At 43.5% G+C, this 17037-nt stretch overlaps 3 protein-coding genes across 3 annotated transcripts in view; 2 read left to right on the forward strand and 1 right to left on the reverse strand.

Moving 5' to 3' along the window:
- Nucleotides 1-1603, forward strand: part of itpr1a (inositol 1,4,5-trisphosphate receptor, type 1a) — a 64535-nt gene extending 62932 nt beyond the window's left edge. The window contains exon 60 of the mRNA XM_062399971.1: nt 253-1603. Coding sequence (XP_062255955.1) covers nt 253-339 — 87 coding nt within the window. The 3' untranslated portion in view covers nt 340-1603. The remainder of the gene's footprint in view (nt 1-252) is intronic.
- Nucleotides 1604-3851: 2248 nt separating this feature from the next.
- Nucleotides 3852-7516, forward strand: LOC133965448 (class E basic helix-loop-helix protein 40-like). Its single transcript, XM_062400018.1, has 5 exons — nt 3852-4247; nt 4367-4430; nt 4681-4788; nt 5135-5258; nt 5477-7516. The coding sequence occupies exons 1-5, from the start codon at nt 4177-4179 to the stop codon at nt 6364-6366; spliced, it is 1257 nt and encodes a 418-aa protein (XP_062256002.1). The 5' UTR covers nt 3852-4176; the 3' UTR covers nt 6367-7516.
- A 1214-nt stretch (nt 7517-8730) lies between these two features.
- Nucleotides 8731-16103, reverse strand: ttll3 (tubulin tyrosine ligase-like family, member 3). Its single transcript, XM_062400030.1, has 12 exons — nt 15941-16103; nt 15737-15855; nt 15485-15641; nt 15018-15067; nt 14795-14923; nt 14563-14677; nt 14280-14396; nt 14019-14193; nt 13039-13187; nt 12446-12689; nt 11906-12341; nt 8731-11812 (listed from the first exon to the last, which is right to left on the reverse strand). The coding sequence occupies exons 1-12, from the start codon at nt 15954-15956 to the stop codon at nt 11039-11041; spliced, it is 2481 nt and encodes an 826-aa protein (XP_062256014.1). The 5' UTR covers nt 15957-16103; the 3' UTR covers nt 8731-11038.
- Nucleotides 16104-17037: the final 934 nt, after the last annotated feature.

Genomic DNA, 17037 nt, shown 5'->3' on the forward strand with positions numbered 1-17037 from the left:
CACGTTTAAACAACTGGTCATTTTACACACTAGTTTTCATCTATTTTAAGTCATGCCTTGTTTACATCAAGGTCTACTTTTTCCTTACCCGCGTTGGCACAGTATTTCATTCCTCCATTGCCACAGTTGGATAGCGAGTGCATGCTTATACTCTTTTGAGTCAATACAATACCACCACTTACAATTAGATTTTAGCAATACTATTGGTTTAAAAACTCCATGGGGTATAAATAGATCCTTGTTTCCTCACAGATGACGGAGCAGAGGAAGCAGAAGCAGCGAATCGGCCTCCTGGGGCATCCCCCTCACATGAACATCAACCCCCAGCAGCCTGCCTGAGGATTCCCCGGGGGTCACTAGTGCCTGAGTGCTCCTGATTGGGTGCCAAGTGCAAAAAATGGAGAATGCCAAAAGATGTGTCTTTCTCCAGCACTGAATGTACTTATGTCCGACCGTACGCTTCGGCAGACATTCCTACAATAAGTGTTTCTGAATGTCTATGAAGTGAAAGTTATCTGAGTATGTTACTCGTATGTTACACATCTGCCCTCAAGGGCAGATGTGTGGGTGGAGTATGTGCACCATGTGCCTTGGGACCCGAGAAGCCGGTCTTGTAGGTTTTAGGAGATGAAAACACTGACTTGAGCTTTACTACCCTGGATGCCTTCTGCGTTGTACCACACTGACTGCATGCCAAAGTCCAGCCATTGTTCCCGAGGGAGTCTTCCTCTCGAGTGGCCTTGTGCTGAGGTTTCAATCCTCAGCGTTGCACCACCAAACTCAGGTCACGTGGATTTGACGGTTTGTTTGAACTCTACAACGCATTTTTGGAGATTTTTTGGGGGGGGCTGACAGCAGAAGAAAACAATAATATGCAAAGTCTAACTAAATAAATGAAATTATAACATCATACATTTAGAATAAGGAGACAGCTCCTCTGTACAAACTGAAGAATTCAACTCATTTTCCAATGTTTCTACAGTGTTGCTAGTTCATGAAGACAACAATTTACTTTCGTAATATTTCTATAATCTAAAATGAAGGTTCTACTTTTACCAGGACACTATTTTTTTAACTGTGATTTTTGAATAATGACCTATATGAACATACTGGTGGGAAGTAGAGGGTCTGCAGGTCAATGCCGTTGGAGTCACAGTAGAAGCATAAAACCAAACTTAAAGGATTTTTGGGAGCCAACGGTGAATTAGGTTGATTATTATTACTTTGTGCACTAAATTATTTACTCCTCCTTTATTTCATTTAGTCCTGAAGCACTGATGTTTTCTGTAGCACACACAACTGTTACTTTTCAGTTGGTCACGTGTGTGTGTGTGTGTGTGTGTGTGTGTGTGTGTGTGTGTGTGTGTGTGTGTGTGTGTGTGTGTGTGTGTGTGTGTGTGTGTGTGTGTGTGTGTGTGTGTGTGTGTGTGTGTGTGTGTGTGTGTGTGTGTGTGTGTGTGTGTGTGTGTGTGTGTGTGTGTGTGTGTGTGTGTAAGATGAAGTCTCAAATATGTCATTTGAAGTGTTGCCTGACCGAACTGTGTCTGAATTGTACATTCCATACTTGGAGTATATATTTAAATAAACAAGTGTGTAAAAACAACTATATTACTGTGTGTGTTTAACGGCACTGGACAAAGAGCAGATGAGAAAATAAATTATCACATTGTTCATATCTATGTGTGTATCCTGTTACCTGTGTAACTAATTCAAGTTTGGAAGCCATTTATCTAAAGTGCAGCAGACAGATTAATAAATAGGAAGTAATTTTGACAATTACATTTCAGATGAACAGGGATCCTCTACATATGAGGAAGTGCACATATCTTGTAGCCATGTTGTATGAGGAAACGGAGTATTTTAATACGCTGCGTACAGAGGTGACCATATTTAGTTTTAATTCAATGCAATTGTAAGTCTTTAAACATGCATGTATGTTTTTTAAGATCTATACTGTTCTTTTTACTCAGATTATTATAAATATAGCCCAAACAAACATCCCTCCACTTGTCGGTGGATGTATGTATCACATAAATTAATGCAATACTTAAATAGTTTAAACCAATCTAACAGCATCCGTTACAACGTTATTAACTTAGCCAAGAATTCTTTCTAAAATATTTAACATGTTTTATACTCGATGTTCTGCATGAAGCTATATGATCTACAACTGAACTGAGGGGACTTGTCAGGGAATTAAGAAAATCTAATAAAATCTAATTAAGTATAATTCAAAGTTAATTTGCCCCCATTATGGGGCTTTCCATCATTGCTGGGGTTATTTAATAAAATCTAAATCACTGTGGCCTCTGTTATGGTCATCTCGTATCATTGTCTCTTGTAGCCACTTCTATTCAATTTTCTACACTCGAGGAATTTCCTCCTGTCACTTAAGGCCAATGACATGAACCTTTTGAAGCTTTCAGGAGGAATGACCACAGTTCTTAACACAAGTTATGTTAATCAGGTTTCCTAATAATTTGTGTTTGGACCGTCAGAGTTTCAAGGTTGATGATAAAAGCAAGTGTGACAGCTGCTACTTTCTGACCTTATTTTTATCAGAGAAAGATTGAGAATCCCAATGAATACATATGTATCCCAAACAAAACTTCATGTGATTGGGAGAATTTTGGTGAAAGTGATTTCCATATGAAAGTCCTGAGGATCATGAGGCTGAATAGGAAAAGTGTTCCTCTCATCACATCATAATTTCCACTGTGATCGCTGTGTTAACATTAATACATTAGGGTTCAAACCCCATAGGAGATAAATAAGTCTTTGTGCTTTTACATTGATTTACTGTTATTTTATATTATCTCGTAGGCTCAGATTAAATAAATCATGATCATAACAAAGGACATTTGAACACAGCTGTTATTGCACCAGGACACATGTTTCCTGTAAGTCTGCGCTTTCAGACTGGTGCACTGTTGTGATCTGTGGTCGTGGCCCTGCAGCAGACAGGTGCAGCCGCCGTGTGCAGGCTGAGCTGGATGGATGTGCTGGATGTGCCCTGTGCGCTCAGCGGGCTCCCGGGGCCATGAGGAGATCAACGTGACAGGCGGCACCGCCTCCTAACGACAAGCGCGGGCTCCACACAGTCATCCACGCACAAGTGCACGTGGTTCTCCCGCTGTGGCACTACTGTTTATATTGGGGCCACTGGACCTGCATGCTGCAGACATATAAATCCATATAATAGAATAGAATACTGTTCATCAACATTATCGTCATCATCAGTATCGTTGTTGTTATTGTTATTATTATTAATAAGATGTATAATAACTCTATTTAGATCATATTTGTTTCATTTGGACTAATTTGGCACGGTTACTGCACTTTTAATATAAAACGTTAAAGTATAAAAGCAGCTGCAAAATGTTTTCCTCTTAGTGACGAGCTTATGTATCTAAAACGTACCTACCTCCACATAACAAACACTCTTTATAAACACTAACTAGCAACTCAAATGCCAAACCTGTGCCCAAACTGTGCAGCCTAATAATCCTGCAGGTTCAAATGAATCCCTATTTTGCTTTAACTGTGTTATTATACATGTTGTCATCAGCAGTAGATTTTCGCTTTCATTGCCATCAGCTCTCGTGCACCATCAGGCCATCCCAGCCACTGCACCGCTCCGCTCAGGTGGCTGCACGTTCCCCGCGCCGTTGCGCACGGGGCGCGCGCAGCAGGCTTGTTTCCATACACTTCAGCATGGTGGTACACGGGACACGACAAGCGCCTCCCTCCTCGCTGACGTACGCAGCCCTTCCGCCCACTGAGGCTCGTTATCGGCAGACAAGTGGGCCGTCCCTCCGCCGAGGATACAGCGCCGTTTAACACGTGAGCCTCATGTGACGGAGGTAGGTCAGGCTGCGCGGAGTCAGAGGGTTTATTTAACTCGTCGCTTCGTCCTCCCCCACTTTCCCAACGCGCCACCAACACGGCTGCCTTGCTCCTGCGCCGCCAGGACTAACTTCAGAGAAGACTTCCACACCCAGACCAACATTTACACGAGTTAGACTCTTGTTGAATAATTGCAACTTAAATCCTTGTGGTGCATTTCACAAACCGCTGTTCAGCGTTTTTTTTTGAAGCGCGACAATACACGCGTGTTTGTTTGTGACTTGTTTTGGAAAAGAACCGTTGACTGTGCGTAATTGGGAGTAAAACAGAATGGAGCGAATTCCAAGCGCGCAGCCACCACCTCTGTCCAAACACCAGGCTGAGCTGTCAGACATGCAAGGGTAAGTCACACTTTTAAACATGTTTGATTTTAATGTTTAATATCCAATGTGTCTCAAACACTGAGCCAAACCATGCGCGCACGTCTCATTATGTCCTGTTCCCCTTTTCTCCCATTCAGGATGGACTTCCCGATGTATGTTTATAAACCCAGGCGGGGGATGAAGAGAGGAGAGGATAGCAAGGTTCGTTTTTATCTTTTTATTGCCAAACGTAACGAGTGAATCGTTAACTGCTGCGCTTTTATTGAACCCTGTGCCGCGGAAATAACTGTCTGCTAGAAGAAGTCCTGCATATTCCCATAAACGGCTGACCTCATTTCTGCTATGACATAACTGCTGGAGACCTCCCTCCCTCGCGCCTGCCTCTGGCCAGGAGGATCTGGCGGCTGATCAGCTGAAGTTCCCCTCTAAACCAAGCTGTTTGTTCCCGCAGGAAACCTACAAGCTGCCGCACAGACTCATCGAGAAGAAGAGACGTGATCGGATAAACGAGTGCATCGCGCAGCTGAAAGATTTATTACCGGAGCACCTGAAGCTCACGGTGAGTTCATGCGGGAGCTGGGGAGGGTTGATGGGATTCACTTGCACTGTGGGGCATGCACCACCGAGTGGCTGATCAGGGGCAGTGCATCCTCTGTGCGTCATCAGTGCAGGGTGTCTCCTGACATGTTTCATTCTTTTCATCCAAAATCAGCTCAAACCCAATTATAATGTTTAGTTATGAAATGTATATTATTCTGTATCGTTACAAACATATGGTAATCATAAATTGTGCTTCTGCTGTTCATGAGAATTTTTAGAGATCATGCATAAGAAGGGTGAAATGCATTGGTTGCTGTGTGTTATGTAAAACGCGAGGATGTGCTGACTGTGTGTGTCTCCTGCAGACTCTGGGACATCTGGAGAAGGCTGTGGTTTTGGAGCTCACCCTCAAGCATGTGAAAGCACTCACGTCTCTTCTGGAGCAGCAGCAGCAGAAGATCCTCGCTCTGCAGAATGGCATGCAAATCGGTGAGCGGCGGATCACAAACACAAGCAAATATGCACATATAGAACAAGATGTTTTTACAGGACAGGCTGCAGAACACATAATGAAAGGAATACGCTGGAGTTGAAGGCAAATGAGTAAATTCAGATATAGCCATGGCTGTTGGAAACAAGGCAAAAACAATAGCAAATGTCAAGTTACAGAGTTTCTCACTGTGTGGTTTTCCTTTCTGTGTTTACAGAGCAGCCTTCTGTCAGCCAGGAGAAGTCAGAGGAGATGTTCTGCTCCGGTTTCCACATGTGTGCCAAGGAGATTCTTCAGTTTCTAGCCAACCACGAGACCGATGGAGACTTCACGCCATCTCATGTGATCAATCATCTTCACAAGTTGGCTGCAGAGGTGCTGCAAGGTCCAAGCCGACCCCGGACCCCCGTCAGCCCCCGCCGCGAGGAGATCCCCACCTACCACCAGCACCAACCTCACAAGGAGATGCACACCAGCCTACCGCCCAAACCCAGTGAGGGCTACGGGAGGAACTGTGTGCCTGTCATCCAGCGAGCATACGCTCCGACGAGCAGCGAGCAGAGTGGCAGCGATACCGACACAGACAGCGGCTATGGGGGAGAGCTGGAGAAGAACTACGGCCACGAGAGCCAGCTGAAGCGAGCGCTGGCGGAGAGGCAGAGCTCCGGCATCAAGCAGGAGGATGACGAGCCGCGTCACAAACGGCCCCGGGTGGAGTCGTCGGAAGATGAGCTGCTCTCGGGTGGGGAGTCCACAACTTCATCGTCCTCAAGTGGCTACAGTAGCTACATGAGCGTCTCCCCCAACCATCCACCACCCCATCCACATCCCCTCTGCATGCCTTTCTACCTCATTCCACCCTCCGCTGCAGCCTACCTGCCAATGCTGGAGAAATGCTGGTACCCCGGGGCCGTGCCCATGCTCTACCCTGGCGTGGGAGCCTCCGCACCAGCCATGTCCAGCGAAAGACTGTCACCACCTCAGTTAGTGATGTCTCCCAGGGGAGGCTCTCCAGCCCCAGCCATATCTCAGACCCCCATGGACTCCCCTGCCCTCCTTCAGGCGTTAAAGCAGGTACCACCCATCAACTTTGAAACCAAAGACTGAGAAATCCTGTTTTGCGGTGACCCCTGGAGCAGAGACAGTAGTCGGAAGCAGAGGGAAACTGAGCTGTTCCATTATCCAATTCATCCTCATTCCTCCCCTCCGCTCCTCAGCCGGGAGGTCAAACAGCAAACGAGAGGACTTGTTGAAATGATCAAGTAGAGGGGGAGGGCGGAGCTGCATCCGTCCACACATGGAGGACGCAGAGCTCTGGTTGAATGTTAAATGCTCAGTGATATAACTCAGTGCAAATGTATCGTATAAACTGGACCTGCCCTGCACACACACACACACACACACACACACACACACTTGGTTGAATGTAAAGAGAGAAATGTTTTAGATGCTGCTGTTGAAGTACAAATGCCGATGACACTGATGCATTTCACTTGTAGCCGTTGCGGTAGAGACATGCCATCTAGAAATCCTTGCACCAAAACAACACCCAAAGTTTGTCGCCCGTGTCCTGTAAGTCACCATTCTCAAAGAGGAAAAAAGCCCTTTGTACCACACATTGTGACGAGAAGGTGGCGTAGATCCGAGGGTTTCCTTTCCGTGTGTACAGACGAGCTCGCGGCTGCACCCACTTCACGGACGAAGGGATGGTCGCCACGTGACCACACCGAATGAGCCGACTTGTTTCTCATTGACAAGCAGACCGTTGAGATGGAGTTTCTGTAAATTACTGTTCATATACTTTGTGTACATTTCTGTTTTTTGACACCTGTTCACGCACTCTTGCCAGACAGGAGGGGGGGAGGAGCTGTGTGTGGACAATTGTACGTGGTGTACTCAGAAACTGTGTACATACTGTAGCACTGTGCTGGACCAGGTCTGCATACTCAACATCTGTTTCCGCTCAAGTCAAACCTGGTGTTTGTTCTTGCTGTTGCCTTTTACTTGTGAAAAAGCTGATAAATCTCAGATGTTCATTCTCTGTACTGCATAGTATGAATACTGGAGTCCAAATGAGCGAGGAGGAGAGAAGTGAATGTACACGTTTTACCAGAGGACTAGTTTTCTATAGAAAGAGGTACTTGAGATTTTATATTTTGGGACCTACACGAAAGATGTTTGATGTACATATTTTGTCTATAAATGTTGATATACATTATATAAGTGTATTAATAAAGTATTTTTTTTCCCGTGGAAATTTGCTTTGACTCTGTGTGTATGAAAGGAAACTGTGTGCACGTGTGTGTGAGTGGTCCAGGTATTACTCGTGCTATGGGGTACTAAATCGGTTTACTCGTCCTCCTTAAGGGTACAAAAACAGCAAGTCCCCATAATGTAAATCATTCCATTTTAAGCTGAAGACATGTTTAAAGGAGTATCTAGGGAAGTCCATGTAAGTCGGCTGCTTGTGTTCCTGTAGTTTTATCTTTGTCAGGACCATTTTATGCATATACCTTTTGAAAGGGCTGTTTGAGGGTTAAGACTTGGCTTTAGGATAAGAGTTAAAATTAGTTTAGGGTTAGGCATTTACTTTGGATGGTTGAAGTCATGGCAAGGGGATAGGGAATGGATAATGAATGTCCTCACTAAGATAAAAGTACAAACGTGTGTGTGTGTGTGTGTGTGAGAGAGAGAGAGAGAGAGAGAGAGAGAGAGAGAGAGAGAGAGAGAGAGAGAGAGAGAGAGAGAGAGAGAGAGAGAGAGAGAGAGAGAGAGAGAGAGAGAGAGAGAGAGAGAGAGAGAGAGAGAGAGAGAGAGAGAGAGAGAGAGAGAGAGAGAGAGAGAGAAACAGCCAGGCTGGAATTATTGTAATCTGTCCAGATTGTGTTCTTATGCGGCACCAAAACATTCATGTCACAGGGAACCCTTACGTAATGGCGGAGCTGCAGCCGGGCCCTCCTGCTGCTGAACCGTCTGTGTCCGCTAAAACAAGCAAACACATGAATGTAAACAGTTTCAATTCATCTCTTGAGGAAATAATCAGGATCCATCTGCATGACAGGGAGACTTTTCCATGATTCCTATACTAGTTGTACAAAACCCCAGAAGGGTTCTCTGCTCTGCACTCTACAGGCTGCAGACAGTGGATCAAAAGCACGTACGCTACATATCACCACGATCTGTGTTGTGCAATCATATTTCTAAGCTGTCAGAGTGTGTACAGATATAGCCTCATCTCCTGTTGCAATTATCAACACAGTTGCATTTTAACACCAGCATCTGCTGCTCAACATCATAAACTCTTCAAACACATTGTTGTTGTCTCTGAGCTGTATGAATGTTGTCCTGTTACAGGCACGTGCACAGACATTTTGGGGGGCAGGTGCTCAAACCCAAAAAAGGGCACCCATCGCCAAAATTGTTTATGAAATTAAAAGTAATAATAATAAATAAATACAAAACACAGTGGGATATTTTCTACTTATATATTTATTTTTGTGAACTAACTCAAATTATCAATTTGAATAAATACATGTATAACAGACAAAACAAGGCCATATCAAATAACCAAATAATATGTTAATGTTTTACATAGTGTAATATATTTTGCAATTATTAGAGGAAATCCTGCCAATCTTAAGATTTCAGTATGTTGCCAGCTAGAATGTGGGAAGGAGTGGGATTTGAACCTGGTCTCTATTGTTGGAGGGCGGACCCACTGCCAACTAGGCCACACCGCCTGAACATCACAAGGAATTAAGCACAGTAAAAAATTCGGAGAAAATATTTTCTACTTTACGACATATGTTTGACAGCCTTCCTTAAAAGTTACTTTTATATTTTTGGCTTTTAGATACTGGATGATTTAACATACTTTAAAAACCTATTGTTAGAGAATAACCCAGTACGTTTTCCAACCTTGTCTTCAGACGCCTTACAAGAATCAGTCTGCTGTGATGTCCTGAGGCTGCCCCCTGCTGGCTGCTGGGTTCCTCTGCTGCTCTAGCTTGGTTAGTGCAGCTTGTGATTAACCAAAGTTGTCCATAAAAGAAAATCTTTAATATCCTTCAAGGGCAATTTGATGTACAACCAGCAATCATCAATTGATGACAGAGAGAGTAATTTTTATTCTTAAATATTGTTGAGTGAAGAGAAAATTCGGCTCCAGCAGAAGGGCACTTTTCTCATCCAGGGCAAAAGGGCCAGTGCTTCAGCACCACTAGGGGTCGATCTGTGCACGTGCCTGTCCTGCTACACATAATGTAAGTTGCTGCTAACCACAGTCTGAGGCCTAACACAGACTAATTGGCTCCTTCTAAGCACAGATTAGAAGCACTTGTTGAAGATGGTTGCATGTTTTTATTGCTTTAATGAAATGAAATTTGCAATCTGATTTTTAGTGATGCCTATTATATCTGCCTGTTTAACTGCTTATTATAGTTGAATAAGTCCTTATAGATCTCTCAGTGCTTGTATCCTGAAAGACTCAAGGTGAAGATGCACACCATGTAACAACATCTCAAGTTTGACCTTTGCTGCACGTCATACCCGCTGCTCCCTCCTCATCTTTTATTCTCCGTTAATCTGTCGGGAATCCTTAGGTTTATTACCTCCAACTTATGTTTTTGTCTACTTTAGTTTATTTGTGTGTCTGTTAGTTGGCAGGATAACGCAAAAACAACTCGCATCCGATTTCTATGTAATTTTGTTGAGGGGTGGGGCTTGACCCGAGGAAGAGCCCATCGGTTTTGGTGAGGATCTGGATCAAGTGGAAAATCCAGGATTGCGTTTTTCAATCTTTTCATGTATTTTTTAGTGTGAACAATTTGGTGCAGATCCAACAAACATGTGGCAGTTACATTCATACTGGTGTCTGGAAAGGTCTGTTGATCTATCAAAGGGCAACTTTTCATGATCCGACTGTGACAGGAAAGATTTTTTAAGTTGAAAAAGATATTTTACCTTTATTTGGACTTTGTATTTATGAAAAGGGGCGAAATATCTGATAAATGTTGAAAAACCAACTTCAAAATAAAGATCGAAGACCTTTTATTCTCTCTTCGATCAAGGCTTTAACATAAACATACTACTGGATTATTGGGAATCTACTGCCACCTGCTGGAGACATGTAACACCTACATCCAATTTTGAGCAAACTGTTAGTTCCCCCGAAAGATGAATATGACCCATTAATACTGTCCATCTATTTTTAATATGTACCTCTCCGATCAGTTGTCAAGACTCCAATCGTAACCATTATACCCCATGTATGTCAAACCCTGTGGATGATGGTTTGACACCATCAGCGATATCACAAAATATAACTCGTATTTGTAAATAAAATTAAATTTGTCCCATGAAGGTATTTTTTTGTAACAACGCCACATAACATCATGTTGTATATGAGTATTGAGTGGGCAAAAGCATAGTTCCTAGTATCATATTGATTAAATATATCTAACCATAATGATAATTTAAATTTCAAAATAAAACATTACTCAAGAATAATGTATGTGTAACAATTTACTCATATTTATCTTGATGTTGCATTTTAAAATCCCTTTTTTTCAAGGTAATCCCCTCAACAAGTAGAATCTTACTATCTTACCATGAATATAATGCTATAATCACTTACAAATTATAAACACATAGACGCTCTAATGTTTAATCCCTGATACCAGAAAGTAACATAATATTTATCAGGGAGTAAATTCTTATAGAAATGAATAACAATTAGTAATAATATTCATCATCATTTCTCTTCATAGCAGCATTAGTGTTAATGTTTCCCTCCACAGTCTCCAATATATTTGGGCCTGGTTTGTCTATGGGGACGGAGGAATGAGTGATGCCTGTGGATGCCAGAATTTGTATTATGAAAGCCAACAGCTCCTGCCACAATGTTTGGCCGCAAGCTGAAGACCTCCAGGGTAGGGAGAGGAACCTGGAGTGACGGTAAGACCCGGGTGGACGCCTGGTGCTGGGGCTCCATAGCTGTCTGGGGAAGGAAGGATCTAGAGATGTGTGATCCGTGGCCTCGAATGGGCTGAGATTTACCATGTAGCGTGTCGTGAGGAGGGCTCAGCGAAAAAGAGACACTCCGTGGGACAAGAGCTGGACCGATGGCACCAAGACGCAAACCCAAACGTTGCACTTTCCTCTGACGTTTGGTGTGTGCCGTTAAAGGCTGTTCAGACCCCAGACTTTGGCAGAACCCGCGAACACAGGAGGCATTCTGGGTATTCTGAATGTCTGTTCTCGCCTCACGTACCCTCTTTGGGGTTGTGGACGTCAGCTGCCTCTTTTTCTCTTCAATAGCGCTGTTCTCTTTGTCTGAACGGCGAAAAGCAGAAATCATGTGGGGCTTGTGAGGTGATGGATTACTATGTGATGTTTCAGCCTCCTCTGAAGATGAGTGGTCCGACGGGGGCTGGGTAGAGAGAGGAGCATTAGAAATAAAACATTGCCTCTGTAGGAGAGGTCTGAGTTGCCTAACTGCGGTTCCTTCCACCAACAGGTTCATGCCAACATAGTGAGGAACATCTACTGCAGCCTGGGGGGGCGAGAAAGATTCAAACAGATTAATTATTTTAGTATAGCAACTATTATTCCCCAACCATCGCGTTCACATATACAGTTTTCCCACCTGTTTGTAGATTAGCTTGAAGCCTCCTGTGTAAGCACTGGAATCAGAGCGCCAGTCCAGCACGACCCTGAGTGTGTCCAGTTGCACAGCGGGGCAGAGGCGGGCGGTCACAGCAGTGGAACAGGACATGGTCGGACTGGCATTGATCTCCAGGAGCCAGGGCCTCAGATCTCGGCCCAACATGAAGTCGGCTCCGTAGAGCTCAAAGCTCGCCTTGCGGGGCTCCACCAGGTCCTGGGCAGTCTGCAGGGCATGAATCACTGCCTGCTGCATGCCGGGGACCACCACCATCTCCCACTGCGCCCCACAGCCCTGCTGCTGCAGAAAAGCCTTGAACTGGGAGCAGGACCACATGTTGTCCGGGGGCACGCCTGGATGGCGATCATGAGATGGCTGGAAGTGCTTCTGGATAGAGTTGTTGCACAGGTGGATTGAGCTGAGGAAATTGAATAAGGTTTGTCCCTGAAAGTAACTGCAGCTACATTTAGCCAAACCACAAGTATATGATTGTTTCATTTTGTTTGTGCGATCCTGTCTGACCTGTCCAGAGTGTTTGTTGTGTAGGGCTGAGTGGAGAACCGCAGGTAGCACTCTCTGTAAAACCACACGGTCAGAGGGTTCCAGTCGGTCACCAGGAACCACTGGCGGAGGTCGAATTTGGTGCCGTGGACCAGCAGAGGACGTTCCAGGTATTTCTGCACCACCCACTTACTCCCCCTGGTAAAGATTCTGTTTGTGTCCACGTGGGCCAAAATCTCTTCTAGCCGGTTCATACACATAATGCCTGCATGGTGGTGGTTGGTAAATAACATGGAAAAGAAAAGAAAGCCAATAAAACAATAGCCTTTAAATCTAACTACCAGTATTGTGGTTGTGTATAGGATTGCAGGTCAGTTTTCCCTATTCCTATTTTCATTTCATCCTTATCATCCCCTTTGTTCCAATCAGATAAACGAAAACAAAGCAATAGTAACATCTACATGTCACTTTCCGTAACATTAATAAGAAAGAGAGTAAGAATTGTTATTTTCAACATGTAAGTATTGTGCCCCCTTAATGAAGCAGAAGTTAATGATTACATTTTAGCATCACTCTGTGACTCTATGTTATGCTGGTGAGACAGAGAGCCTCACCTCGTCCTCTAGACATGGCTCCTGGTTTGATGATCCAGATGTTATTGAGTCCGTCTGTGTCGAGCTGAGGACAAGCCGCCTGCAGACGGGTCAACATGGCCTGGCAGCGCTCCACTAACACACCGCTACCCCTGATCAGTGCACCTTCACTGCAGACAAACATTTTATTAGAAGAGCAGATGGAATTTATTAACTAAAAGGGTCATTGAATGTTATTATTTTAGTTTTTTTTTTACTGTACTTCTACTTTACTTTCTTGGTTTGTAGGATGTTTGTAGGATGGATTACAAATTAGTGGAGGGATGTGGGTCAGGGAAGAACTCACTCAATATTGGGCAGATTTTTTTCACTTTCTTTAACATTGCAACAGTTTCCTTGATTTCTCAGATAATAACAAGTGGATCTTGATAAAAGGAATCAGGGAAGTTTAAGGGACAGATATTTATAACTATCGGCAATATAGTGCAGATTAAACAAATTATCTGGATCTAGTGAATCTAAATGTGGTTTCATACGGGGACTGTTGGGCCTTGACGGAGGTATGTGCCTACTATTAAGGAACTGGAACATACTGTACCATTTAACTTTGACACTATATTTAACCTGAGTCCTAACATGACCTCTAGGACATCAACTGTAACTTACCTGACAAGAACTCACACACATATCATGTTGAGATTTACTGTGCTACACATTACATTTAATCTGATATGAACTGCTCATGCTCTTAAATGCGAATCTGCAGTTTGAAGCTTTTTATTTATTACAACTTATTGTTATATTTAAACTAATTACATAGCTATACTCAAATGAGCAGATATTTTACAGTGTGCTATTGACTTAATAGATTTATCATTGCATGTCTGTATCTTTGTTTTTTTTGGTCCTCTTTAAGTTGCTTAGACCAAATTGCCATCAGGAGGGTATAGAGGGGTTTTGCCGGCACACACTAGAGGCTCTGAGAAAAAAAACATACTCACTGCACAACCATGTAGTAGTCTTGCAGGAACTCTGCCCACTGCTGCTCCTCCACTGCCGGGGGGGGTTTCACATCAATGTCGCCGTGCTCTAAAACACTGAGAAACTCTTCACACACGTGTAAGGCTGTGTCGATCGTCTCCGGACCCACGGATCGATGCTCCACGTTATCTGACTCTTAAAAAAGTAAGAATGATTTGTTACACTATCCTTGTCCTGCATTTCATATCATTAAGTTTCCCCTGTGCTTTTATTAGTTTTACTTTCAGAGATGCTGTTTCTGGCTTTTTGGTCCCCGACCTCTGCTCCCACTCTCCTCCGTCCCTTTGTTTCGACCACATGCTGCAGCAAACTGGTGCAGGCGGTCCTCCTAAAGTCCTCTTGGTTTTCACAGCGCAGAGCGAGAGACAGATGGGACATGCAGGGACATTTACACATGCTATTCCATTCATCGGGTAAGTAAAAAAAGAAAATCCATGTTCCATGTACACTGAAACACACAAAAGGCCTTTTTGGCTTCATATTAATGGATGTCATGAAGCAAACCTATAAATGAGTGCTTCTCATCCTCTGCTCCAAGCATGTAGCATCTTGGAAAGAAGGTGTCAGGATCTGCTTTATCAAACCACTGAAGGTTTCGCAGGTTCAGACAGAGCCCCACCTGAAAGAAACATCATACACATGGGAGGAGACGAGCAGAACAAGTTACCTTTGGCGAAAAGTTCGGTAACTTTGTATTTTTGTCAGTAAATCATTAGAAACTCTTGAAGAATGAGACCTTCGTGGTGAAAGTTCCCGCATTTGCAAAGTGATTGGTCATTTGGTCATTCCGCAGGGAGCGGCGGTCGATGCAATCCCGTCGTGTTGTCCAGTAGAAATGTGCTGTTTCGTTTCGGACCAGGCGAGACTAGGATAAGTTACATGGAGGTAAGACATGTAACGCATGTTCGACTGCTTTCAGTGGTGCAATGTCAGTGTCAAGTAGTTTGTATGACTCTTACCATGAGGTCATACGTGTCATCAAGGTTCTCCTCTTTCTCCCCTCCATCAACTCTCTCTGAAAACAGATAAGTAAAGAAGTGTGTGTGTGTGTGTGTTTGTGTGTGTGTGTGTGTTTGTGTGTGTGTGTGTGTGTGTGTGTGTGTGTGTGTGTGTGTGTGTGTGTGTAAAGGGCAGCGGTCTATTTAATATGGTAACCATTGTATCATTTAACAGGTGAGTGGGTAACTCGTGCTCCAATTACAAACTCTGTTGGTTACTTCTGCACTTTGAACTTTAGAAGCTACACAAGAACATACTGACCTTTCTTTTAGACAAATTTAACATTATTGAACAGACAAACAAACTGAATGTGGATGATTCAAATAAATATTTAATTGTAACTGGTAAGGATACTAATTAGAGGCTTTATAATTTGCTATGTTTGCTCGATCCAGAAACTGTCTTTCTCCTTAACTCAATGTCTCACCAGTAACATCAGCATCATCTCCATCCTCCTCCTCATCGCCATGGCAATGAGATGCTCTCTGAACTTGAGGAGGCAGACCACGTTCCACCCACCCTCTGGCCCACAAGGCAGCACGGATCACAGGATAGGGCCCTTGCACTGAAAACACTTTTCTCAACTAGTAAAATTGGAAATTTAGGAAGCGTGTAGATTAAATCCATAGAGAAATGGGACAATTATTCTGAGTGAAATCTGATTTGTAAATATAATCACCTTGACTGCTTTCTCAGCCAATGCCTTAGCGGTTTTCAACCTGTCAAGTCTGATCGCAGGCAGGCTGGGAACACTGCGGCTTAACCTCCCCTCCACTTGAGGCACACTGGACTGAAAGACTGATAAAAACATTTAAATAAATATATGAATGTGTCCAAAAATGTTTTTATATATGTGAATATTCAGAGGTCCATTTGATCTCACCTGGCATTTCTTGCATTGCACCTTGTCTGTATGTCTCAGGTAATCAGTGCAATAGGTTCAGTTCATTGTTATTATTATAATACTATTATGATAGATAGATAGATAGATAGATAGATAGATAGATAGATAGATAGATAGATAGATAGAAAGATAGATAGATAGATAGATAGATAGATAGATAGATAGATAGATAGATAGATAGATAGATAGATAGATAGATAGATAGATAGATAGATAGATAGATAGATAGATAAATAAATAAATAAATAAATAAATAAATAGATAGACAGACAGATAGGTAGATTGATAGAAAGTTAAGGTGGAGCCCACTTTGTCACAACAGAGGAAGTAGATAAGTAGGGTCAAGCAGGTCTCTAAATCTGGACAGAGCTGACTGTCACACTACAGCGACTTATACACACATACCCATGCGCACAGATGCGTGCATGCACTCACACGCGCAGGCAGTGCACGTATACATACACAAACATGGAGCTGATTTGATCATCTCTCTATCTATAACAGTGGTCAGCAATAACAGCTATAAAGCAGCTGATAGTTCACATGAAATACTGACATACACAAACCTAATGGTGTCAATTCCCTGTGCAGAGACCTGTCCCCTCTGTCCATTCCCTCGGTCCTCGCTTCCTTCACGTACCCGCAGAAAGTTTCCATAACAACCACGCATGCTCCCCCATGATGTTTATAGTTGCCATAACGACTGTACCTAGGAGAAACAGGACGCCAAGCAGGGGGATTTCAAATCCACCACACTGGACCGATGCGCTGAGGAAAGTGGATCAGTAACCTGACGCCATCAGCTGCAGTGAGGCTTAAACGCGTGCACGCGACATGCACAAGAACAATTTAACCTGCAGCCACGTGTGTATGTGTGTGTGTTCGTGTGTGTGTGCGTGCGTGCGTGTTTGTAAGTGTGTGTTTGTGTACGTGTAGGTTTGTTAGTGTGTGTGTTTGGATTATATTCAACGTTCAAATATATCACACTATGTGCAATGTCTTATCTTTCCACCAGATGGCGTCCAAGGCCTTCTAATATCGTGCTGCAGGATCAATCGGATCCATCATGTTACTGT

This window comes from Platichthys flesus, chromosome 2 (genome assembly GCF_949316205.1).
Source record: "Platichthys flesus chromosome 2, fPlaFle2.1, whole genome shotgun sequence".
Classification (NCBI taxonomy): Eukaryota; Metazoa; Chordata; class Actinopteri; order Pleuronectiformes; family Pleuronectidae; genus Platichthys; species Platichthys flesus.